General features: G+C 38.6%; 3 protein-coding genes across 3 annotated transcripts; all 3 read right to left on the bottom strand.

Annotated features, from left to right (window-relative positions):
- Positions 1–81: 81 nt before the first annotated feature.
- On the bottom strand, positions 82–12424 carry LOC108141054 (esterase B1). The gene is made up of 5 exons (XM_017264203.2): positions 11808–12424; positions 3901–4213; positions 3185–3335; positions 2387–3123; positions 82–1682 (listed from the first exon to the last, which is right to left on the bottom strand). The coding sequence occupies exons 1-5, from the start codon at positions 11849–11851 to the stop codon at positions 1218–1220; spliced, it is 1710 nt and encodes a 569-aa protein (XP_017119692.1). The 5' UTR covers positions 11852–12424; the 3' UTR covers positions 82–1217.
- Positions 8227–9679, bottom strand: LOC108141056 (growth hormone-inducible transmembrane protein). The gene has a single exon (XM_017264206.2). It carries the CDS (start codon positions 9471–9473, stop codon positions 8394–8396), a length of 1080 nt encoding a protein of 359 aa, XP_017119695.1. The 5' UTR covers positions 9474–9679; the 3' UTR covers positions 8227–8393.
- A 4087-nt stretch (positions 12425–16511) lies between the features above and the next one.
- Positions 16512–23712, bottom strand: LOC108141157 (esterase B1). Its single transcript, XM_017264383.2, has 4 exons — positions 23242–23712; positions 20117–20429; positions 17521–18408; positions 16512–17167 (listed from the first exon to the last, which is right to left on the bottom strand). The coding sequence occupies exons 1-4, from the start codon at positions 23286–23288 to the stop codon at positions 16691–16693; spliced, it is 1725 nt and encodes a 574-aa protein (XP_017119872.1). The 5' UTR covers positions 23289–23712; the 3' UTR covers positions 16512–16690.
- Positions 23713–25053: the final 1341 nt, after the last annotated feature.

Below are 25053 nucleotides of genomic sequence, written 5' to 3'. Positions count from 1 at the left end.
TAGTTCAATGCACCTTTTCAATACTTTATTTCTTTGTTACAAAACACAAAGTTGTTTATTTTTTTTTTAAATAAAATATGGTTTTTTACATTTATTGATTTTCATAGTTTATTTGCATCACATAGCTTTGAAGCTTATCGACTTTAACTTGAAATTTCCAACAGATTTAGATACATAGAGAACTCTTAGGCAAACTAGTTATAACCAGCTGTCTTTAGTATGTATATTTTTGTGGACATTCATAAACGACTTCGTATAAATAGTTTTTGTTTTGTTTGGATTCATTTTTTTATTTTCTAAAAATTATGTTAAACTTGGACAGGTTTTCTGTTTGTTCAAAATAACATTTTACCAAAAACAACCTATGTATACAAAAGGCTAAATGTCTAAAAAGTCTTAGGCTAAGAATATAAATAAATTGGTTACGTTTAACTAGTTGTCTCAGTTATTTGTTTTTTAGGAAACACAAATGGAAATTTCCTTTTGGTAGATGTGTGCGTTCTCATTGAAATGGAAGAAAAATAATGGAACCCTTAACTCAGGTTTGTGCTGAGGACTTAAACGATCTCCAATAAGTTGAATCGTATAAAATACGGTTGATATTAGTTGGTTTTTTAAAAATATCAGCGCGACTTAAATGAACTTTAAATATAAGTTCTTTGCTCAGATTCCTTGGCTGTCTTGTTTAGTTTGGTTTAATTGGTTTAGTTGGTTTGGTAGATTCTCATAGAAGGTACTTCAGTTGCGACTTAATTCACACTTGCAAGTAATGAGTCTTGCTACATACAAACAGCCTGCTTAGACTACAGATTCGATTCGATAAGATATAGATAAACGAGGACTATCTTTAACACACCTAAATCGAATACTTCGCGTTGTCAAACTTAACAGCAATAAACTCTCTTGATTTCAGGTCTTAAGCTACGCTTTGCGTTGTTTCAAACAGAGGCTTCAACGTAAAGCTTACAGAATCATAAACGTTAGGGTGGGCTCACTTGGCATCGATGCCAAAAAACTTCAAGGGTGATGTTGCATTCTGTGGACAACGGTGGTTTCAAACCACGGACAGAGTCCCTTGGTCATAGAAAACACAAGACTTGCTTGTATATACTATTTTGGTTTAAATTCAGACCAAATAAAAGTATCCCAGTAGTTTCTTGGCCCACCCTCGTTCAAATAAAGCTACAGATCTAGTCTACGTGGCTCCTTGCAGATCCCTACAGCAGCTCGTCGCGTCGGAAGAAACTCTCCCAGACCATCAGTTTCTTCAGATCGGGCACGTCGATGACCTTCAGCTCGTCGGATATGTTAAGGCACTTCAGCTGGTGTTTCTCGACGGAAGTCAGGTCGACGGGCTGCCACAGATCCTCCTGCTCGGGATCGAAGTTGGGGTTTCCGCTGGCGGCGAAGTGCGTCCACAGCCCCACCAGCCGCTCGATGCACTTGTACTCCCGCGTGTGGTTCTTCAGCTTCCTCGCCAGCGAGTTGTAGAACAAGTAGGACAGGTCGTCGCCGTGGCATGTGCCGCGCACCTTCTTGCCGCAGCTCAGGATCCGCAGGTGATTGAAGTGCTTCGAGTCGAAGTCGAAACGGTACAGGTACGTCGGCGCACCGCGGGCGTACTGCAGGCGGGACAATACTGTGCGGTAGATGGGGAACCAGAAGTACTCATGGGAGACCATCTGTAAATTGTCCAACGAATTCATGTTTTAGAATATATTCAATTTCAACGTGCTCAGGCTGATACATGGGTAGCAATAAACTTATTTATTGTTCAAATATATACATTTTAATAAAATAAAATGAAAAGAAATGTATTCAAACTTTGAGCTGTTTAACCCTTAATAAATAAATACGGCATCTAAATATGATTTGTTTCTTTAAACATGAAGGCAAAATTTCACAAATCGTTTTCAGCAAATACGACACATATTCAAAGAACTTTTATGAATTGCTTAAGTAATTTTGAAGCAAACACAACGCTGATATGACTATGATGTTGGCAAAAGTCGTTTATAATTATTAAAAATTTGAGAGTTTAAATAACGAGGCAGAGAATGAGTGTTTGACAAATATTTAGTTTAGGACGTCAGCACATAAAAATCTAAAATCACAGTTGTTTTCGTAATCCCTTTAAGAAAATGTGTAATTAGCAGAGCTGCTGTTAAGTACTTTCAAAATATATTAATTTAAGTTGTCACTATTAGAGAACTAGCCTTAAACATCCAAATATATGAGGCTTACACTGCTATAAGTAGCAAGATTAAAACCAATTCGGTTGAATAATGTTGCTGAGTCACGAGACTTGTTGGCAATAATTTCGTATAATTTAAGTTTTGCGACTAGAATATCCACTAATCTGACTTAAGCCTTATATCAAACCTACCTGAAGGTATTCGTGGAGGGTGTCGAGACTCGGCGTCTTGTCACCGTAGTAGCTCTGCTTCAACTGGTCTCCGTACTCCCGGCACAGGGCACTCTCCCTGTCCATGTTCAACTCGATGGGCACCACAAACCGACAGTCATCCAGCTCGTTTAGACACTTGGGATGCGCCTTGGTCTCGGAGTACAAGAGGAGACCCTCGTTGGAGACGCCTCCGATGATCATCGGGATGCTGTTGCTCCAGGCGGTTCGCATCATTTCGATGGGCTTCGTGGGCACCACACAGTGACTAGTTATGTAGGGTTCGATCACTGGTCCAAAGGAGAAGCCGATTCGCTCCTTCTTTTCCTCGTCGATGCACAGTTCTCCATTGGCTTTGATGATGTCGGATCCCTTGGCGTTGTTCAGGAACTCCCAGACATCGCGGGTATTGTTTTCGCCCACATAACCCGCCTGCACAGCCAACCGATATGGCCAATTTCTCTGGGGGGTGACCGCCCACGGAGAAAGCGAGTTCCCCGACATGCAGATGGCCTTGTGGAAGAGTCCGCGCGTCTGCTCAGTTATCATCATGTAGTGGACCGATGCACTGCCCGCACTGTCCCCAAAAATGGTTATGTTCGCCGAGTCGCCTCCAAAACGGGAGCAGTTGGCCTTCACCCATCGAAGGGCCAACACCTGGTCCTTGAGGCCCGCATTGCCGGGCACATCGAGCTCGGGATCGTCCAGGCACAGAAATCCTTCAAAGTTAAGGTACAATAGAATTTTTTTTATTTACCATATCCGAATTTCCTATCTTACCGAGTGGGCCTAGTCTATAGTTAATAGAAATAACCACCACATCCTCGCGCAGCAGGTAATCCGGACTGTAGCATTCGCGAGAGGCCTCGCCAAATTGAAAGCCACCGCCATAGATCCAGACCATCACAGGCATGGGCTTGGTGGGATATAACTGTCGGAGAAATACACAAACTTAGTTTGAAATTCTAGTTCAGGGTAAAACTGTATTATATATCGTAATTTAAATATATTGTCCATAAATATTGGATAATTTTATAGTTTTAGTTTATTTTATTCTATAAATGGAATTGATTGCGGTGCAAAGTTCTGAATAAGCGTTTTTAGATGACAGAAAAAAGGCAAGTTGGTAATTTATGACAATTAATTTTTTTTCCAACTTCATACAACTATTTAAATATTTCTTCCTAGCCATTTTAGATTTATTTTAGTTCGAATGGCACTTTTCTTTAAAACACCGTTCTAAAGAAAACACTGTTCTTGAAGAAAATAAAATTCCTTTGTCCGTTATTATATTTCTAAAATGATCAAACTCTAAATGTTTTTGTAAATACTGACGTGCTGGAAATTTTGTTGAATAAGTAATTTGTTGGTGAATCATAAAATAAGGAAACTATTCCGTTTTGGAAGTAAACATTGTAAAAAGCGCATTTATAAAAGTTAAGTGCCTTGAATGTGTTATTTGAAATCATTTCCATTCAGGACACCTTTTAACTCACATTCTTCGTGTAGACATTGAGGTAGAGGCAGTCCTCGGAGCCATCGGTCATCTCGAACACAAAGTGCTTTTGGAGGGGTTTAGGGCCCTGGGAGGTGCAGCTCTTGACCTCCGTCCAAACCTCCGGCGGCTGAGGGGCCTTGTAGCGGAGTTCGCCCACAGGGGGCTTCGCGAAGGGGATCCGCTCGAAGCTGAAGTAGGACTGGCCGTAGATGGACTTCCGCTTCACGCCCTTGATGGGGCCGTAGGTGGTGCTGACGACAGTCTTTTCGCTGGTCCTGTAGCGGCGTTGCTGGACCTTAAAGTCAACCATTCTGCGGGGAGAGAGACCGAAATGAGCTTACAGGATTTCCACAAGACATTTTCCGATTTCCACCAACGGATCTGAGCCGTTGCGGCCATTAATCAGAGACAATAAACGACGTCAGCCCCGCTGGTATTGATGCGAGTATCTTTTCCGTTTAGTGCTCTGCTGATAAGGTTATTTTTTTATCAGCCCGTGGCTGACGGGCCAGGTGTGCACCATTTATAAGCCCCTCGGCTCGCCACGATACATATTAAATCAGTTTGCGATATTTTGCTATTCTTTTTTCCTTCCGATTTTTGTTTTCGGCTTATTTGTTCTGACTAACGTGCAAACAAAATCCGACGCACCCTGGTATCAAAAGATAAACAAACCGCTAGCCAAACAAATTTTTGGGTAATTTTTTGAGTTGTGTAAGTCATTCAACTTGAGTGGAGGAATTCAAGGGTAGAGGCCATTGAAACTGAAAAGTGTACTAAACTTTTAACAACCGATCACAACTGGGCTATGTGTTCATATAATTATTTATTTATAAAGGCCTAAAGTGCAATGAAAAAACAGATACAATTCGTTTAGCAAAAACTCAAGGCAAAGGCCATTGAAATAGAAATGTTTTTAAACCGTTGGTAAGGCATTCCACAAATTGGCAATTGTTTACATATTTTGTGCTTTAAAAATAGAACGAGGTGCCGTGATTTTTGCGGGAACTGTTAACCTACAAAGTCTGAGGTGCTATTTTTTAATTGTCTAAATAAAAGCATTAAGTTACCTTGATAAGGTGTCCCAAAAATTCATTCATTTCGTACCCATATAGTGATTTCAAATGTTTCCTACCCTAGAGACCCCCAATTTTAGATCACCATAAGGCGGTTTTTGTTTATAGCTATCCATTATGGCCAAGTCATGTACTATGTATATATAAAACAAAACCGTTTCTGTCATTATTTCCATTTTTTGATTATAAGAGCCAAAACAAAATTGTTTCAATCGCTTTTGTGAGCTCAACCGTCGAAAGGAACGTGTTTCAACTTTAAATTAATGCCTGCGGAATCCCGTATATGTTATAACCAAAACGATAACACCAAAACCTAACTATAAGTAGAAGATCTGTCCCACTCTTTGTTTTGTTCCCGTCGTCGTTGTTTGCAAATGCCATCAGCAGCTGAAGCCACCCCAAGGGCAGCGAAAATATATCAAAATGTATGTTTATTAATAGCCGCAACGAGCATTTTTCGGTCGAGATGGAAGCCGAAGCCCCAACGCATGATGTGAATAATACATCCGTAGCAATTTGCAGCGACTATCTCAAAATGTGGCCTTGAACTTAGCCATGGAAATTGTTATGGCAAAGGAGCGCTTAAGCTAATGGTCGGCACCTATTAAAAATAAGGAAAGTCAATATAAATAATGTTTATGACGGCTCTGCCCCGGCCATAAAAATTGTGACCTAATGCCGGGCTTGCGTGTAGCAAGGACATTTCTCAATTGGTGGTCCTTAGACGCACCCAAACGGGGCGAACTGACCACTGAACATTTTTTAAAATTCTGAAAGCCTATGGAACCTACATGTATCACTTTGTCCATGGCAAATTTTATTTTTCTTAGACGAATATAAACAAATTACAATGAGTACACATAAAACAATTTGCGTTAAATCATTTAGTGCTGCTTAAAATTTGATTTTCCGATTCATTTTTTTTTTTCCGTCAAGAATTTATCTGTTTAACGATCTTGTGTGTCACAACTGATTTATGTGCTATTTTTGGCTGCTGCAGCGATAAATTTTAAGCAAAATAAACAAAAAATTCTGCTTACACAAAGATGGAAGAAATGTTGCTGCTTATTCACAACAAGTGACGACAGCTGTGTCAAAATAGGTAACAAAAAATACTACAAAATTAAAAATTGTTTTCACGAGATATATTTGAAGACTAAATCAAGTACTTAAAATTGATTAGAGAATATAATTTTTTCATTAAAAAATAATGTATAATTTTTATTTTCAAATGGCATATCAACAGATAACAGTCACTGTAAATAATTATTTATTTATAAAAAAAATAAAAGTTATCTCCCAAAGCAAACAAAATTTCTAAAATTTAACAAAAATAAAATAAGTGGAGCAATAAGACCTGTTGAAAAATCTATAATTCAGATCACCTTATCAATAGAATACTTGGAACAATTCCATACAATTTTTAGTTTGTGTTTAGTTCTTATGCACTCGGGGAAGTGATAAGCTCGGCTTGTGTCATATATGATTCAATTATTTTTGCATACTCGCTTCGTAATCTTTTTGGCTGTGCGTTATCAGCTAGACGTAAAATAAATCCGGCACGCGATAGATGGAAATGTAGAACCATCTAATCTAAAGCTTAATCAAATATTGTCTAGCGGACAGGCTGTCAGACAGTCATGGCCACGTTAGTTTCTTGCAGCAGATGAGATCACACGAGAATTATGATTAGTTCTCGTATAAAACTAAAGACATTAAACCGCGAGAATTTAATTTCCGCTCGGAGTATCCATAAAAAGTTGGCTTCTTTTTTCAGACGTATTCATGGACATTACGATGACCTTGACAAGACTGCAAAAGCTACATTCGTGGAGCTTTGATGGAATATGGGGGAAGGTGTGGTCAAGCCACAGGTCAAGGAGTCATCTGAATAATGTGTGTGCCTTAAAAACGAATTGCAAACAACATTTACTTAGATCATTGAAAGGGTTACATGGGTTCAAGGCCGAAATCAAGCTCAATACTCAAGTAAACAAAAAAATATTATAAATCAAACAAATTACACTTGTGTTAAACCTGCCAATAATACTAGAACAATATATGTATATAAGAAGGTAATCTGACAATCACTTCACATATATTTAATAAAATATTAAGTTAATAAAAATTGAATAGCATTAATGGCCATATGATCACTTTATTAACCTTAATATGATAAATGTGTTTAATGAACAGCTCGAACTGATCTGCGTGCCTTAATTTGATGATGAATGCGCTAAAATTTGAACTCATTCATTGAAAAATCCTTATAATACACATTATGCATACATACAAATTTATCAGAGTGCTCGCTCTTGTCGCGGCAATTCTTTCATTCTTTTTTCATTTAAAGAAAATTGTTTTCGCCGTAGAAAAGCTCTCGGTAAAAAAATAATAGAGAAAAAGAAAATGCTGCAAAATTAAATGGAATGAATTGACAGTCGACAAGTGTGTTGGTGTGAGTGGGCGGTAGATAGACGGCGAGCACGAACGACTAGCGACAGAATTTCACATGCTACACAGACGAATTTTTATGCCGCGTTTGTATCCGCAGCTACGTAAGCGCAGCGTCATAAATAAAGCATACAGAACAAAAGAATGCTGAAAAGTACAGAAATCTTAAAATAATATTTTGATCAGGACGGCATAAGCAGCTGGCCAAAGATGTTTATGGTAATCTATTTATTTATTCTTTAAAAAAACAAAAAAGGAACGCTATAGTCAAGTTCCCCGACTATTAGATACCCGTTACTCAGTCACCCAACCTAAATATTTCTCCTACAAAACAAGCTAAGGTGGCTCGATTTAAAAAATTGTTTGGGTCTACCGATAGATATGACCGAAGCGCACAAGCAACAATCAACACCAACCTTCTAATATGTCTCAGAATGACAGTACATACTTTCACAATTTCTGGGTGTTAGAGTGGGCGTGGCTCTGTTTTGAAACAAACTTGCACTGCTTAGGAACTACTCTGCAAGCCAAGTCCCCAATCTCTAGCTTTTATAGTTTCCAAAATCTCGACGTTCATACAGACTATACCGACTCGGCTATTGATCCTGTTCAAGAATATATATACTTTATATGGCCGGGAACGCTTCCTTCTTACGTACTTTTAAAACGTTTGCGGGTATTAATATGATTTAATCAAGAGATGCTATACGATAACATAATTTGATAGAGACGAAGATGGTACACCTACAACTAACATTCTTCATTTTTCCTATCTTACTTGTATATCTATAAGATTGCCGGACTTAAGTTTAATTGCTTTTGGAGTAAAACTTTTACAAATTACCGATCAAAAGAAGATACTATGAGTACAATGCTCATCCAAGTGCCTGGTTATTTTAAATTTATACGCAAAGGCGGCCAATTGCGGCAGGAATATCAATGGCTTTCCGTAAATTTGCTGTTACTTTCGCTTCTGATCTCCTGCCAAAATAATGGCAATACGTATGAAGATGTTCAGGGCGTCCATGTAAATAGCCAGGGCGTGATTGATGGGGTCGTACAGTGAGCTGCTGTTCTGCGGATGCAGTTCCGCCGCCTTGACGATCCTCTGGGTGTCGTAGAGCAGGAAGCCGCTGAAGAGGATCAGTCCGCCGTACAGTGACATGCTGGCCAGCCCCGCCCCCACCGCAGTCGTGGGCGGCAGCCACATGGAGGCCAGCGACGAGGCGAAGACCACCCCCAGTCCGATGGCCAGCGGTCCGCCCATGTGCAGGAACTTCTCGCTCGGCGCGCAGGCGGCCACCGTGGACAGGGCGCCCACGATGCCGCCGGTGTAGAGCAGAGCCTTGATCAGAATGGGTCCGCCCAGCAGGCACATGGGCGCCAGCACGGCCCCCAAAACGGCACAGTGGGTCAGCCAGGCCAGCTGCTTGGCCCCAAATCCGGGCTCATAGTCCAAGCCCTGGGCGACGGCTCCACTGAGCATCACCAGACCGAGGGTCACCAGTGAGGCGATCCACCCGGAACGCGTCAGCAGCGCCATCATGGCGTCCGACTGGAAGAAGGCCACGGCCGAAGCGGCTGACACCCCGCAGGATGCCCCGAAATAGGCGTAGGTGGCATGGATTCGATCCCTCACGTACTGGGGCCACACCACCGAGCGGTCATAGATGCTCGGCTGGTTGGCGAGGCCCAAACCGTAGTAGCACAGACCCACGAGGCCCATCAGGGCCGCTCCTGCTGCAGCCCCCTTGCCCATGGAATAGGCGTTTTCACTGGGCGGACCCATCATGCGATCCTTGAGCGAGGGTCCTCTGGTGCGGCTCTCCAAGTGGGACCGGTCGCGATCCCTGGACTCCCTGGAATACTTCCTCATCCCCACCCCCGGCATATCCCTTTTGGGCACTACGGAGTTAGCGTGACCCAGTGGACTGCTCCTCATCTGGGGCTGGGTGGAGCTCCAAAGACGAGGACCTCCGGTCTGGCCCAGGAGACGCAGCGATCTTCCCTGCAGCACATGGGTTAAACGGGCCAAAAGCATTGCGAAAATCGAGTTAAAATTGATTTGTTTTATAAGCTTTATAAGCTTTATTCAATTTTCAACTTTCATTAGAAAGAGTCAAAAATTTTGGAAATCAAATTTTGAGAAAAGTCTGATCAATGATGCTCAGATGTATTTTGTAAGGGTAACTGTGTTGGAAGTTTATTAGATTTTTTTGGTTCTTTTAAGTTAATGAAGTATTTATGAGCTTTTTTTTATGTATTCATTATTCTACTATCTGTCATTATCAGTCAACCAATTGTTGTTAAGTACAATAATATTATTATTATGATCATTTTTTGCTACTGAAGAGTACTAAAAAATCTTTACCGGCTAGAACCAGATCAATCTCGGCAAGTCGAGATGAGAAGACAAAGAATTTCCAAGAGATATTTGTATACCTCGTAACGAAATTTTTGCACGTGCCAAGAAGAACTGAGAATTCCCAGCAGAGATTGTCTGTAATTGAAGGTTAATTGGCTGCCAAGCGATGAATTTGCTGTGTCAATTGATCAAAGCAATGACTAAAATTGATTTCAGCCAATAAATAACGAATTGGAATTGACCAAATTTTAATATCAAATACTTAAAGGCAAGCAATTTAAAAAGCAAAGCAGAAAATATATTGTATGCAAGTTGACAATTTATATGTGCCAAATTGATTGAATGTGGGCTGTGTGAATTTATTTCAAACAGTCGCGACTGACAACAATCACAAAAACAACGATTTGAATATGCAAATTAATGCACAATTGAAATATATAAAAAATTGCTTCTGATATGGCGTCATTATATTGCAAATATCTACAGGCCATATCAATGGAAACATTTTTTAAGTAAATACGTTGAAATAAATGATATATCTGCTTGAAACAAACAAACAGCGTATTTCGCTTACAAAAATAATATGTATAAGCTCTTCTGAATTATGCGGTAGCAATTTCAAAGGGAAATTAAAAACCATCTCATTCGCTACAGTTCATCTTATGGCATTTGAAATTCAATGAAATCATCATTTGAAGGGGACTGAAACGAAACCAGTTAGCCACCAAACCAAGCTGATCTCATTCACCACCATTCCCATTCTCTGCAAAACGTCAAACACTTTTTATGCACACCAGCCCAAAATATGAGTCACATGGGCTTACTATGGTTTACACAGCACAATAATTTACATACATCCCGCCGACATCTGGGAGCGGGGTTTCGGAGGCTTTCTAGTTTGCTACCTAATTATTTGCGCAGTTTTAGTGTCGGCCCACAAAACCCACAGACAAAAGAGAGGGCCAAAGAACCGAACACAATCGAATCGAAAAGTGACGGCTGCCTTGTATCTGTGTTCTATAGAACACTATGGTGCTGGTGGGTGTCTACTCTATGTTTGCTCATAATAAAGACAACCTACAAATTCATAGCACCAATAGAAGGCTAATGGGAGGAACAGCTTGAAAGGAGCAGTAAGGAGCCACCGCAGCCTAATGAAAATTAACTAGGAACTTCATAACACGAAGGATTGTGCTTATTTAATTGTGCATGCGATATAACTAATTTGGCTCTAGAACCAAAACAAAACATGTCAAATCCATTTTGTTTTCTCGTTATTTTACTTTATATTATACACTTCAATATAGAAGATGACTAAGTAAGTTTTCAATCTTTTTTTCATATAAAAACTTGTATTCAACCATAGTTTTAATTACATGCAATTTTTTGAAGCCATCACTGTCCACCTGTATCCTGTCTGTTGTTGTTGTTCACTCGCACATAATTAAATATGTGTGCGTGTTCTCCACAAGGACAGCCAATCCCTGGGGAAGGACATTGTAAGCAGCTGCTCAGCAATATAGAAGCAATTTCATTGCTCCCAGCTGCGTAGAAAAAAAAATCCATAAAAAACTGTGTTTGCCGAGCATAAATATTTTTGCCATAGGGTTTGACGTAAAGCGTTTTTTGTCGTTCCAGGAAAATGCTCGATTGGTATGAGTAAGAGCTTTACCGGCGATAGAGTTATTCGGTCATTTCAGTCGTCTTTACTGAGCATTCCTGTAGTTCTGGGCATAAATCATAAATATGTCAGTTACGAATCACACTAGGCTTTTGGAGGTGTGCAGTTTAATTATATAGTTTGCTTCATTCGGGATGACACAATGCGCTGATGTCATGTGCCTAGTATAGTTGGAACGATTTTCATTCGGCTCTTAGCAGAGCAAATTAAATGTTTAAGGCCCAACCTTAGTGCCCAACCAAGTAGGGAACCCAGTACTTAAGCAAGCTGATTTATCAGTTAAATGAGACTTTTAATTGGTAACTCTCTAAGTGGTATTCTCTACTTACTTGAGTCCAATTTTGAACTGGTCAAACGCAGCCATAGAAGACATGTTGCTATCTTTCTTCTGTTTCTTTTCGGCTCGAGTTCAATCAATGCTTTTCCAAAGCAGTAGATTTTGTAGACTTTGTAGATTTTGTACTTGTAAAATGTAAATACGTTTCTGGGTTCGGTGGCGATTCAATGTATATTTTTTTTAAAAAGATGTTTATAAAAATTGTTTTGGTTACTATCCCTAGCCGAGTTGAGGAACTGCCAGCTGTTCGGTGGCCTTGCAAGGACTGCGTATATCAACAAAATACAGAGCTTTATGTCCTGCGCACAAACACAAACACACGCACACGCACACGCACACGCGTCGAACAGCACGCTGGAAAATCAGGACGCAGGATGCGAAACGATTCCGGAACGAAAAAATAAACACTTATCACATAACGTTTGCTGATGTCGCGAAATCAACTTTAGCGGATCGGTTTGCTCACTGCCGTTGCCCGCTGGTCTTGTATATAGTTTGTGGCTTTTGTGGGCAATGGATGGTCTATTGTTGTTATATATGGTTTGGCATTTGTTGCCGTTTCGCGTCCGCTTGGCATGAAGGCAGCTCGTCAACTGCCCGCCAAAGCACAAAAAGTTCTAAGCGTGTCGAAAAGCTTTCGAGCGTGTGCGAAACATAAAAGCGTTTCTAGCAAACCGCGAGCCCTTATCTATAATTCAATAGAGCCGCAACTATGGGCACTTCTCTCGAACTGACTCACCACTCACCGCCAATTACATGGCACAAAACTTGACTTTGTCCTGCCAATATCCACATTATACACTTTATCACTGTCCAAAAAAAAAAAAAAAAAAAACCGCAGAGATAGCAATAATCGTATTGATTCGCAATGGGTAACAAGTTGTGATTGCGCTGATTCGACAATATTTTTTTGGTTGGTTCTTTTTTTGTTTGATGTGGGTGTCATGCGGCAGTAATCTTTATGGCCCACTCATGGTTTGATAAGAAAGCGTAAAATCAATTTCACGAATGAGTCATTTTTTATTGGAGGGAACTTCTAGGAAGCTGTTATCGGGCAAAAATCATTCGGGACTTTTATAAGCTATCTTGAATTGCTTTGAACAAAATTATATTTCATATGAAAAACTCAAGGTTGGACTTTTTATGTACATAAAAAGAATCATAAATTTGTTGTATTTAAATTCCTTGTACTTTAAATATATTTTTGGAAGCCTTCTCAAATTATTATGTATACCACACACATTTTCTCGAACAGAGTCATTCACTAGGAGCGTGTCATACTCATTTTGTTTTTCTTGTAGCCACTACAGGCCAAGTAAACAAAGTCTGTCAGGAAAACAAAATGAAGAAGAGGATAAACACAGCTGGTCGAAGGAGCTGACTCCTGTTGCTGCAAAAAGCTGTTTTCTCGGCCAAATTTAGGCCAAATCAAGCACTGCTCGAAAGCTTTTCGCTTTATAGCTTTTAACTGACGGAATGATTTGGATTTATATGATGGTGTTATTTGATTTGGTCTGCCTCAAGTAATTGCCTCTAGTTATGGTCAGTTCTACTCTTCAGTTAAGCTAGCACGCAACCGCTACAGACTGGAATCAGCGAAGATTACACCTAATCAAATTATGGGATATATTAAACGAGCCCATGTGCCAATAAGCCTATGCACTGGGAAAAATATCTCATAAGGTTGCAAAACATTTTACAAATGTTTATGATGCTTAATCAAATAAATATGTAGCAAAAAAGAGTGTTTAAGTACTTATTACTTTATTTTTTATCTATAACACTGCAGGAAACATTTTATTATGGCCCAGAAGCTTTTTAAAAAAATGAAAAAAAATAAACTGATCGCAAGCTGAAAACGAATTCTACAATCGAATCTTTTGAATGTCAAAACTAAAACAGACCAGATTATGAGTCACATGTGAGATCTTGTGAGATAACTATATCAGCTCTAAAAACACGAAAAAAACTGTAAGAAACGACATTGATCTGGAACAAAGAAATTTTTCTCTGTGCATGCTTATATGCCCAGCCGACAGATTTGTTTATATTTATGATATGCTAAATAAATAACCTTGGTCGGGGGGTAATATAAACTCTCGTGACTTTTGGCGCTTATGTTGCCATGCGCTTTTCGCTCGTTGAGCTTTTCAATCAGAACTGGCTGTTATACATATATATATTGTTTGCACGCTGTACGGATTATACTGCTCTCTCGATTTATCTCTTTATATACCGATCTGGGAACGATCGCGTGCTCTGGGACTGGCACGTTTTTTCGCTATATGTACGAATGGTTCTCTAATTCATTTAAATCAATTTAAATAAAGTTGTCGTTTTTTGTGCAGCTCAGCAACGACTATTTCTGGCATTGTCAGGCCGTCACATTGTCGCACATTGTTAGATTTTAAATGATTTTAATTAAACCAAACTATTCCAATCAGTGGCATGTGGAAATGTTATTAATAGAGAAAGTTTGCCATTCTGATTATTGTTTTCGGGGGTTCACGTTGGCCATTTGTTGGTTCCCTGTTGTTCCTCTGTTTACCTTGCTTATAATGTTTTGAAAAATGCACCTAGAAAAAAGCATTGAAGATCAAATTTATATTGATAATTAATTCAAGTTCATTACAACAATAATTTCTTGAAGTTTGACCTCTAAAATTATAGCATTTGAAATAGTATAAGATGGTCTTCAATCAAATCAACGTACATCGCCTACAGCCTACTTTTTTCAGTGAGTTATTGACATGAACATTTTATGGCTCATCTTTTCGAACTGGAATTTAGGGCAATGAGTAAATATTTTTCCCGAAAACGAAAATTCCGTTTAATTAAAAAATCATTTTGGCTTTCAGATTTTTCTGCCTCAAACTTGGCCAAGAGAATGTTAACAGAATATCAAATTTCCAGGAGCTGATTCGAAACAACGTGCCAGTTCAGTGGTTTAAGTCGCACATGATAATCATGAGCACTTCGCGCCGCCCAACAGCACAACAATTGCCTCATGAATTTTTCAAAGGCGAATCAAATCAAAGTGGACCCTTTGCCACGCCCCTCATCAGGTCCCCTTTTCCGCCCCGGCGAAGTCATAATTTTCCGGCAGTTCGCGTGACTTTTCCATGCCATTTCGTGACTTGATTACAGTGCACGGCTAACATGCGCCCTTGTTTTTGTTTTCGTTGTACGAGGATAATTGGAGGAGGTCCTCGGGTTGAATATTTTCCCCAGCCATCAAAGCACCATTCCCGTTCGTCGGTTTTGCACGTGACACAGAACTATTGTCTGTGATTTTAAAAATTTGAACAAGAACTTCTGACACACTTAAGGGCAAAGGTCTGCTTTGAATTGGGTTGAATAACTGAAATGGGATAGCTCTTTAAAGGAATCGGCTTCAACGAGTATTGATACTTGCGGTCCCAAAGAGCTTTGTGGCGACCAAAATAGAAATCTTCACTTTAATCTGCTAAAACTCTACACGTGGAAAAATAATGGCGACATAAATCATTCGGTTGTAAACGCTTAAGTCTTATTAAAGAACTAACACTTTAAAGCCATTGCGAATAATTTTTGTATTTGATAACAAATTATGAAAATTTAATAAAAATAAACTCTAATAATTGACCGAAATAAAACCCCTGGTTAATATCAATTCAGGGTTCCATACTTCTGAATCTTAAAACTTAAATCTTTAACAGCAAAATGTATCCAAACGAAAAATATTGCATATTTTGGGGCCGACGCAAAAATTTCATATCAAAATCCACAAAAAGCTGACCCACCAACGAAGTAATGCAAAAAATCCCACAAAATTTGCTAAGCACCCGTAAATAATAATTACAATTTTACAGCATAAACAAAATGCCCAAAAATCCCGTTGTTGGGCAAAGGTCAACGAAAGTCAACGCAACCAAGCTCAGTAAATTTGAAGCACGTGTAAGTTTTTAATTACAATTAATCGTTTGGGTGGCATGGGCAAGGGATGGCGGTTCAGAGGCTAACGATTTCGATGTGTGTGTGCACTGTGTTTTTAGTGGGCTTTGAAGTTGCCACAAGCACATTCACAGAAGCACCACACGGCTGATATAATTTTGAAATGGGTTGGGATGTAGCACAAACATACATGTATGTTTGTGTATTTATATCTTCGGACAGGTGTGCGCGGGCTTTTGGTTTTGTCACTTGACAGCTATCATCTGTATGCGTACGTGTGCTTCGTTTTTGTACAGGTGTTAATATTGTCATGTTTGAGCGCTTAAGTATTTTTAATATCATAACATGTTGCATACTTTATGGGAGGCTTTTGTATGGATTTAAGCAACACAAAGCACATGCGTGATTCTGTCGCAGTCACAACTTTCGCAGGCGAAACTGCAAATTTTCTGTTTAGTATAAATAAATAATAATAATAATAATAATTATAATAATAATAATAATAATAATAATAATAATAATAATAATAATAATAATAATAATAATAATAATAATAATAATAATAATAATAATAATAATAATAATAATAATAATAATAATAATAATAATAATAATAATAATAATAATAATAATAATAATAATAATAATAATAATAATAATAATAATAATAATAAATAATAAATTAGTATAAATAAATAATCCCCAGTTTACTTCATTGAAGAATGACAAAAAATAAGTTTATAAACCATTCAACATATATATGTACATATAATATTTTGTTGTGTTTATTCTTAGGTCTAAGCTTTAAAGAATCACTATTTACATGTGTACATATAACGTGCTTTTAAGGCCACCTCAGGGCCAGCTTAATGGCTATATCTAAGAGTAAGGCTATATGGCTATAGATAGTTGGTACTGCGATGGGCAGAAGGGTATGGCCTTTTAGTATAGGAGTTCTCTGCCATAGGCGCTGTCCCAAAGTCGCAGCTTTTCGGCCTCGGGCAAATCAATCACACGCACATCGTGCGAAATGTTCAGGCACTTAAACACCTCGTCCTCCCGCGAAATGGGCAGCCACGCCCCCTGGGGCGGTTCCTTCTCGTCGTGGGAGACCAAAGGGATATTGGGATCTCCAGAAATGGCGAACTGAACGACCATGGACACCAACCGCTTTATTGTCTTGAACTCGGCCGTGCGGCGCTTCAGCTTCTTGGCCGCCGCATTGTAGAACAGATACGAAAGGTCATCTGCGTGGCAAGTGCCGCGCACCTTGCGTCCGCAGGTGATAATTCGCATGGTGTTGAAGTGCTTAGAGTCAAAATCGAATCGATAGAGGAAGGTAGGTGCCAATGGAGCATGATGGGCACGCGAGAGCAAAGTCCTGTGGATGCTGTGCCAGAAGTATTTGTACGAGAAGAGCTGAAATAAAAGGGGCATTTATAGTAATTCATTTTAAAAATTGTTTTTTTAGGAATCAGTTTTTTGCTGAATTTCTTGTTACTTTCACATTGATCTAGTTAAAAATTCTTGTCAATCGGAAATAAGGTAATGTATTAACACATTTCAAGGACCAAGTCGCGTTAAATGTATAATTTTTGTTGATCCTCTGAATTAAATAACTTAAGAGTAAAAGAAAACTTTTTTATATAAAATGTTTAAAGTCCCTGCATAAAATTTTAATAATTTCAATGATTTATCTTTAGTACAGCTGACTTGAAGTCTAACAAACTTATGTGTTCGTTAAACCACTAAGCCATTTTCTTTGAACTTACATCACTGTACTCCAATATGGTCTTCCTGCTAGGAGTTCTGTCGCCAAAGTATACCTGCCGCACCTGCTTCCCGAACGCTCTCCTGTCCTCGACGTTCTGGCGGGCATCCATGGGCGCCAGGTACTCGCAGTCGCCGAGCTGGCAGAGCAATTCCGGCCACTTGTTCACCTCGGGGAACATGAGGAGTCCCTCGAAGGAGTTGCCACCGATGACCATGGGAATGCTGTTGCCCCAGCAATTGCGCATCATCTCCAGTGGTGACTTGGGGATCACGCAGTGCGAGGTGTGGTAGGGTTCGACAGTGGGACCAAAGCTGAACATGGTCAGCCGCTGGTGACGCTCCTCCATGGTGATGATGTCTTCGGCCACTTTCAGCATACTGCTGGCCTTGCATTTCTTGAGATGAGCAAATATCTGCCGATCGTTCGGCTCACCGGTGTAGCCCGTGGCTTGAGCTAGGCGATGGGGCCAGTTTATGTGGGCAGGGGTCTGAGCCCAGGGCGCCAGAGCCGATCCGGACATAATTACAGTCTTGTGGAAGAGTCCTTTTGCCTGATCCGTCAGCATCATGTAGTGGGTGGAGGCCCCGCCGGCACTCTCGCCGAAAACGGTTATGTTCTCCGGATCGCCACCAAAAAATTGGCAATTACGCTTCACCCACCGCAAGGCCATCACCTGATCCTTGAGCCCTGCATTTCCAGGAACATCCAGCTCTTCGTCCTCAAGACTGAGGAAGCCCAGGGCTCCCAGACGATACGATATCACCACCAACACCACGTGTTCCATCATTATGTAATCCGGACTGTAGAGATCGCGCGAGGCCTCGCCCATTTGAAATCCGCCGCCATAAATCCAAACCAAAACCGGCAAAGGTCTGTGAGGATGCAACTATGAGATAATAAATTGGAAATGGAATTTTAAACTCAAAGCACAGTATATACAACATTTATTTTGAGTAGTGTAACAATTACCAGGCGTTAACTCTCTTAATTATTGGCCGTAAATAATAATACCATGATTAACTAAGCTGATAAGAACAGTCTATTTCATCATTTGGACTTTTGGCTTGTATCACGATGTACGTTTTTTAATAGGCAAACTGGTGGTCATTTAAGCTCAGCTTCTCAGTTTCAAAGATATCTAAATAAAACTTTTCCAAAAGTTGTCTTTGTATTGCAAGTAGTAAATAAGTCAGATAATTTAATGGCTTATTATTTTTAAGGAAAAAATAATATACACTCATTGTTTTTAAGGTTATTTGAAAAAACTTTGAGACATAGCAATGATTTATCAATTAATAGTTACGGTTTTCAAGTTGTTGAAATGAGAACAATAGGCAAAATTATATGAAAACACTTCGAGATAAATTAACTTTGTATTATTTCGGAATACGGTTTTCAGTTTTTTACAGCATATAGTTTCCATTGGAACAACGGAAAAAAACAAGAAACAAAATATAACTTTGCTATTTTTAATTCATTGAGGTATTGGAATGGTTTATTATTTAAATAATATTTTTTTTTTTAAATCCGACATCTATATCATATAGCTGCCATTAAAACTTTTAATCTGAATGTCGAATGTTTTTTCATATATAGGCATAAAAATCTAAATATTTAAGATTATTACATTTTTGCAATAGCTTTAACCTTCTTTCATTTTTTATATTTCAACTTTGAAAATATTTTTATCATGTTCAACCATTTTAACGAAATATAAATAGTTTGTGTTACATAATAAGGTAAATATTTGTCTGAAGCCTAATGTTTGTTCTATCGCAAATGTTTTATTCACTATTGTTTTTCGTTAAAGTTTCTTAATTTTAAAAATAATCTACTGTTAATATAAAAGGACAAAAATGGGCGCCCAGTTCATTTCGATTTATTAAAAAAGAACCAAATAAAAAGCTTTTTATTTTATTGAGAAAACGATTAGAAATCTATTTGACACCACATACAGTACGTTCTGAGAAAAAATAAAAAATAATGAAATATCTAAAAAAACATAATACTTTTTTGGTATGTGTAGAAAACATTTTTAAAAATTATTCCCTTATAACATTAAATATTTAAATAATATAATATTATAAATAAATATAAATTTAATTTTAATTTTTTAAGGTTTTGCACAGACTAAATTTTCCATTATAGAAATACCAATATATGAAATATTTTCCTAAATTTGCATAGAACAAATTTTCAGGCCATTGTTTCATAAATTGCATTATAGAACTCTAAAAATTGAATACAAATAACATAATCTTATGGTGCACTACAAAATCGGTTCTGAGCTGGGCAAAATTTTTAGTTATCGGAAATTACTTTTTAGAATTAAAGGAATAAATGATACCAAAAAAGCAATAAACACCTCAATGCAAACATTTTAAGATATATTGTTTTTTTGTTAGGCTCATAGCTTGACTACGCTAATTCCTAATCTCTAAGCCTTAAATGGTATTTGCACCCAATTTAGGTAATGTTTTCTATGATTGCAGGTAATTTTTTTCCTTTTTAGTCGTCTTTTTCAGGGTGTGCATCTTTCAAAGCATTTTTAACCATCGTGGGTCCACTCTGTCCATTTGGTTTCTTTGACTCACCTCCCGAGTGTAGACGTTGAGGTACAGGCAGTCCTCGCTGCCTTGCACCTGCTTCAGCACGATGTTGACCTGGCAGGGCTTGGAGCGGACCCGGGTGCACCGCTTGACCTCTGGCCAGTGGTCAGGCTCCACGGGCGCCTTGAAGCGGAGGTCTCCCACCGGCGGCTTGGCAAACGGAATGCCCTCGAAGCTGTAGTAGTGGTTGCCATAGATCGACTGCCACTTCACCCCCTTCACCTTGCCGTAGACTGTGTCGGCGATCACCTTGTCGTTGCTGCGCAGGCGCTGCTGGTTCGTCTTGAACTTGACGTAGCTGCAAGGGAATCACGGAGATACAATAAGTCGGAAACACTTTGCTGGGGAAGACACCTCTCGAAGTGCTCGGCATATAGCTTTCGGTTTTGTTTGTAAACAAACGCTTGTTGGCACTTCCAGTATATTTTTGTTGCCAATTTTCAATAAGCGCGCAAACAAAATTAAATATAAATAGCCAATAGTGAAAATACGATGTGTGCAATAAGTGATGTAGTTTGAAAATGCCCTGTATTACCAAACACATGAAATTAAAGGGAAATCAATAGTTTCCAAAATGTTTTTTTTTATAGATATTACAAATACAACGATAAATACGAAAAATATATTATTATTTTACTTTAAGTTTTTATCAAATTATTTTTATAATGACTTCTAGGGATTTTAAACAAAAATTCTAAATATTGTCAAGAAAATGAATGTTTTATTCTAGTTATAAGTTGTTGACAACAAAGAGCTCTGTCCTCAATATGAAAACGTAAAAATAATAATAATAACAACAAAATCGAAGCAACCAGATCGAATTTGAATGGGGGCATGGGTATCATCGGAAATACCCTATATCGGTGGAGGCGCGGCCAATTTAAATTTCAAGTGCGATTCCATTTGAAACGTGCGCTCTAATCGACGCGTGAGCCGATCCACAACAGGCCGCCATACGCAGCCACAATATAGGAGAACTCATAAATGTCTGTGGCCATATTAGACCCGTACGGTGAAATAAATTAAGGAAGACGGACTGCGCGGCCCAGACACGCCGAGTCAAGTGCGATGAGCACAAATCATATGAGCAAACGGGTCTACGGGTAGTAAACAGAGGCAACGATTAATTAACAGCTGCCCAGCGTATACTTCTAATGATTTTGCAGCCACAGCCTTGAGAAAATTCCAGTAGAAATCTTTTTTGAGATGCAATTGGTGTGATCTATTAGAGATCAAGTGCTAATTGCATGTTTTGAGTCGAGGTCGAGCCCTAAGTCGAGTTGTTGAGTAACACATAATTCCAGCTTCGAACTTGATTTTTGACTGTTCTCAGTTAAGCAGATTAGATTTTTTGCACCATTGAACATTTGATTTTTCATACCCGCATGGACACAAAATTATCAGAGAATTGCCTTTCTGGTCTTGGAATCAAAATTAACAGATTAAGGAAATCCAAAATCAATTCCATTTCAAAAATAATTGCCTGTGTGTGTTTGTATTCTTTTTAGGAAAATAAACTTTGCACAGGGCAACTCAAAATATTTACAAATTAAAATTCGTATGAGAAGATGTGAAATGGAAATGAAAACGGAAAATTTCAGAAAATCAATCAATATTGCCATGCATCAAAGCGTTGCATGCAGGTCAATGGCATTTTGCTTGAGTGCATTCAGTATTCAATACTTTCGCCCCAAAAAAAAATAAAGAAAATATATTATTTCATATTTTTTATCTATCGAATTCATGCATTCGTGTGTAAAGCGATGCAGAATGCTATAAAAGGCGGTTGATATTTGATCAAACTCGTTTTATTTACTTTTTGTTTTGCCTTTCTTCTCAAAAAAATTTAACCTTTTGATAAAAAAACGTTGAATAATATCTGCAACTGTTTCTAGTTGAGTACTCTTAATCGTTGGGATTGCTGACGAATTAAAAGAATTGATGGAATAAATATACAATTGAAATTGTAATTTTGTTCAAATTGATTTCAGTTCTCAAGCCAATTTAGTTGCTTCAAACATTCAGATTGGAAATTAAATGTATCGTGTGGGAAGTAAATTAGGCATTTAAGGGCAAAAATAGGTAGTTATGTACGGCATAGGCAAAGGTCAACGATTGTTGTTTTAAAGACGAAACGATTTGCATTCATCCATTGAACTTCTTGGTCTCTTGTTTACCTTGCTTGACTTCTTCGTTAGTGCTTTTAGCTTCTTTTTTCCTCGACTTCTTTGTTTTTTGACTTTTAGGTTAAAACTTTTGTGCTGAGACTGCAATAATAATTGCCTTGAAATTTCACAAACGTGATTCTTATTAAATATTATTTTGATTTGGCACTCAAACTATAGTTGTGTTTGTATTTATTTTTACATATGATTTATATCAACGGGTGGCAAAACAGTTGAGTAATCTTCGTACTGACGCACCAGAAGCGTCAACTGAGCTGTAAGCCAAGGTATTTAAAAATCTTATCAGTCTATATGCCGATACTGACAATTGATAATTGATAATTCGCCCAAACAGCAGCACTAACAAGCTGTCTGTTATCAGTTTTGTGGCTTGCTTCGACATAACTCACTTGAACTTTTTCGCACTCAGGATCCCCGATTTTGGTTTTTAGAACTGATGCGTAATGCTGAAGAGGTACAAGGTACACACTAGATGTCTGCTGATTTTAGACGGGCTTTAACATCATTCCTTTGGCGAGACTTCGTTTTGATTACGCTTTGATTTGATTATCGGCAACGACGGTGATGCGGATGCAGACACGAGGGCTTATCGGTGGCTTAATGACTATTAATAAGACCCCAATGGTGAACCGGATTCGGGTCTTTACTACAGCAGCCTCAAATCGATTGATAAGAAATAAGGCTCGGCGGGCCAGACATTTCTTATCAATGCGCCTCAACTTGAGACTCGTATGCTAATGAGTATGCTATTCCCCAATTGACCTAACTGATTGATGGATTAACTAAACTCAACGCCGACGGAATGTTTGTTGTTGAAGTAACCCGAAATATGTGTCTTAGACACTTATTCACTGCAAATATCGTTGCATTGTTGACTCAAAAAGAATTGCAATAATAACGAAAAAAAGGCACAGTTAGACTTACTTCAGCGCAATGCGCATCTGATCGGCCACGGCTATATCGAATGACATCTTGATGTGGTCTCACGCCGCCGGCCACACTCAATTCCCTTCCGGGTATATATGTCTATATGTGAGAAATTATTAAGTACACAAAACACAAGTGGCAAGCTGTTCAAAATCCCATTGAAAATAAACGCGGACGGCATACACGGAATGTCTATAAAATCACAACTGGACAACGGGGCGAATGCGCAATGGAACTCGAGCCAGCTGCTGGCCCTTTAAAACGTGTGCCTTGTAACTTTTTGTTTTTATGCGAAATAAATTCAGATTTTTCACACGCTTCACAGAACCCACAAAGTCACATCACTTGTTGCCGTAGCCGTAACTGCTCTAATTTCACAGATGAGAATTAATTGAAATAAAGGCACCGGATTGCAGGGACCGATTTCTAGCCTGAGAATCTAAGGCTGACGTTGCGCTTTACTCAGGGTCCGCTCGGCAACTGAGCGTTCAAAGTAAGCGCCGGCTAAGTTTAGTGCCCGCCAACGTTCGACTCGCACACAAAAGCACTGGCAGCGTGTGGATGATGATTTTCCACTCGTTTGCCCATACCGCACTGGCCACGGGGTCGTATGAGTGATATTCTAGCTTTAGGTTGCCGCGCATTTGTGTGTGCTGTGCACTCAAACGCCTTGGGCATTCGGTCTGCTCGAGTGAGTCCGCTTGCTGGCCGTTCTGGGCGCCGTTGTTTTGTTTAGGCGTTATCGTTTTTGTTGCTGCCGCTTTGTTTATTGTTTATAGTATGCGCCGGTATTAGCCTATCACCCCCACAATTGTTATTAATGTTATTGCCAACTATAGGCGGAGTTTCGGGCATTCCTTTAAGGTTGCCTAGTAATCCTAAAATATTTATGTTTAGTTAGTCTTAACTATATATATATAGCAATTCAAAACAGATGCAAAAGTTTAACGTTAAAAATCTAAAACAGTTATTCGGGGCACTTACCGCATTAAGTTGAAAGTCAATTCGTTAAAATAAAATTTGTTGCTTTGCATTGAACCTCAAACAGGCCCTCAAATAATTGCCTAGACAGTTTTACAGCAGTCACCTAACAACTAAATTACTCCATTAAATTAGTTCATTTTCGGTTATTGTGTTGAAGTTTATATAAGATAGCTTTACCTAACAATTTAGAATTGTTTAAATTATTACAATTTTGTTTTACAATTTTGACAAAAAAAAAACTATCACTTTAATTTTCTCATTTTTTTAAATTTATTAACAATTACACATAAGTTACGGCTTACAAAACAATTTGTTCATTTAATTTTTGTACAATAAAAGCAATTTGGATTGAAGTGAGTATAAGGTTGCCTAACCCTGTTAATTGCATTTATATATTATTCATTAATACATTTATTTTGACTCAGTGAATAATAAAGCATTTTTCCGCATTACTTAATAATTCCAGTAATTTAATTAAGTGCTGTTAAATACAATTAAAGTGCCCTATGACATGACATTGATAAATCTACATGATTTCATTACCAAATACCATCATTGGCTCGAATTGTACAGCAAGGGCATTACACACAATCGATATAAGAACATGGCAGACCATCGAAAAAATACTCCCAACTAATTGAGTAATATTCCCTTGATGGCAATTACCTGCAACATATAGTTCGCGTAATTATAGAGTATTACTTCGACTTACTGCGCCATTCCCCCCATTTAGCCACGCAACCTGACGTGCTTTAATCAAAATTATTTCTTTGTGATAAGTAAGCTTATAACTTTTTACTATGAATAGTAGAAACCGTTTTTCAT

The sequence above is a fragment of the Drosophila elegans genome, unplaced genomic scaffold (assembly GCF_018152505.1).
Source record: "Drosophila elegans isolate 14027-0461.03 unplaced genomic scaffold, ASM1815250v1 contig_476, whole genome shotgun sequence".
Taxonomy (NCBI): Eukaryota; Metazoa; Arthropoda; class Insecta; order Diptera; family Drosophilidae; genus Drosophila; species Drosophila elegans.
This window is presented reverse-complemented; position numbering and strand designations above follow the sequence as displayed.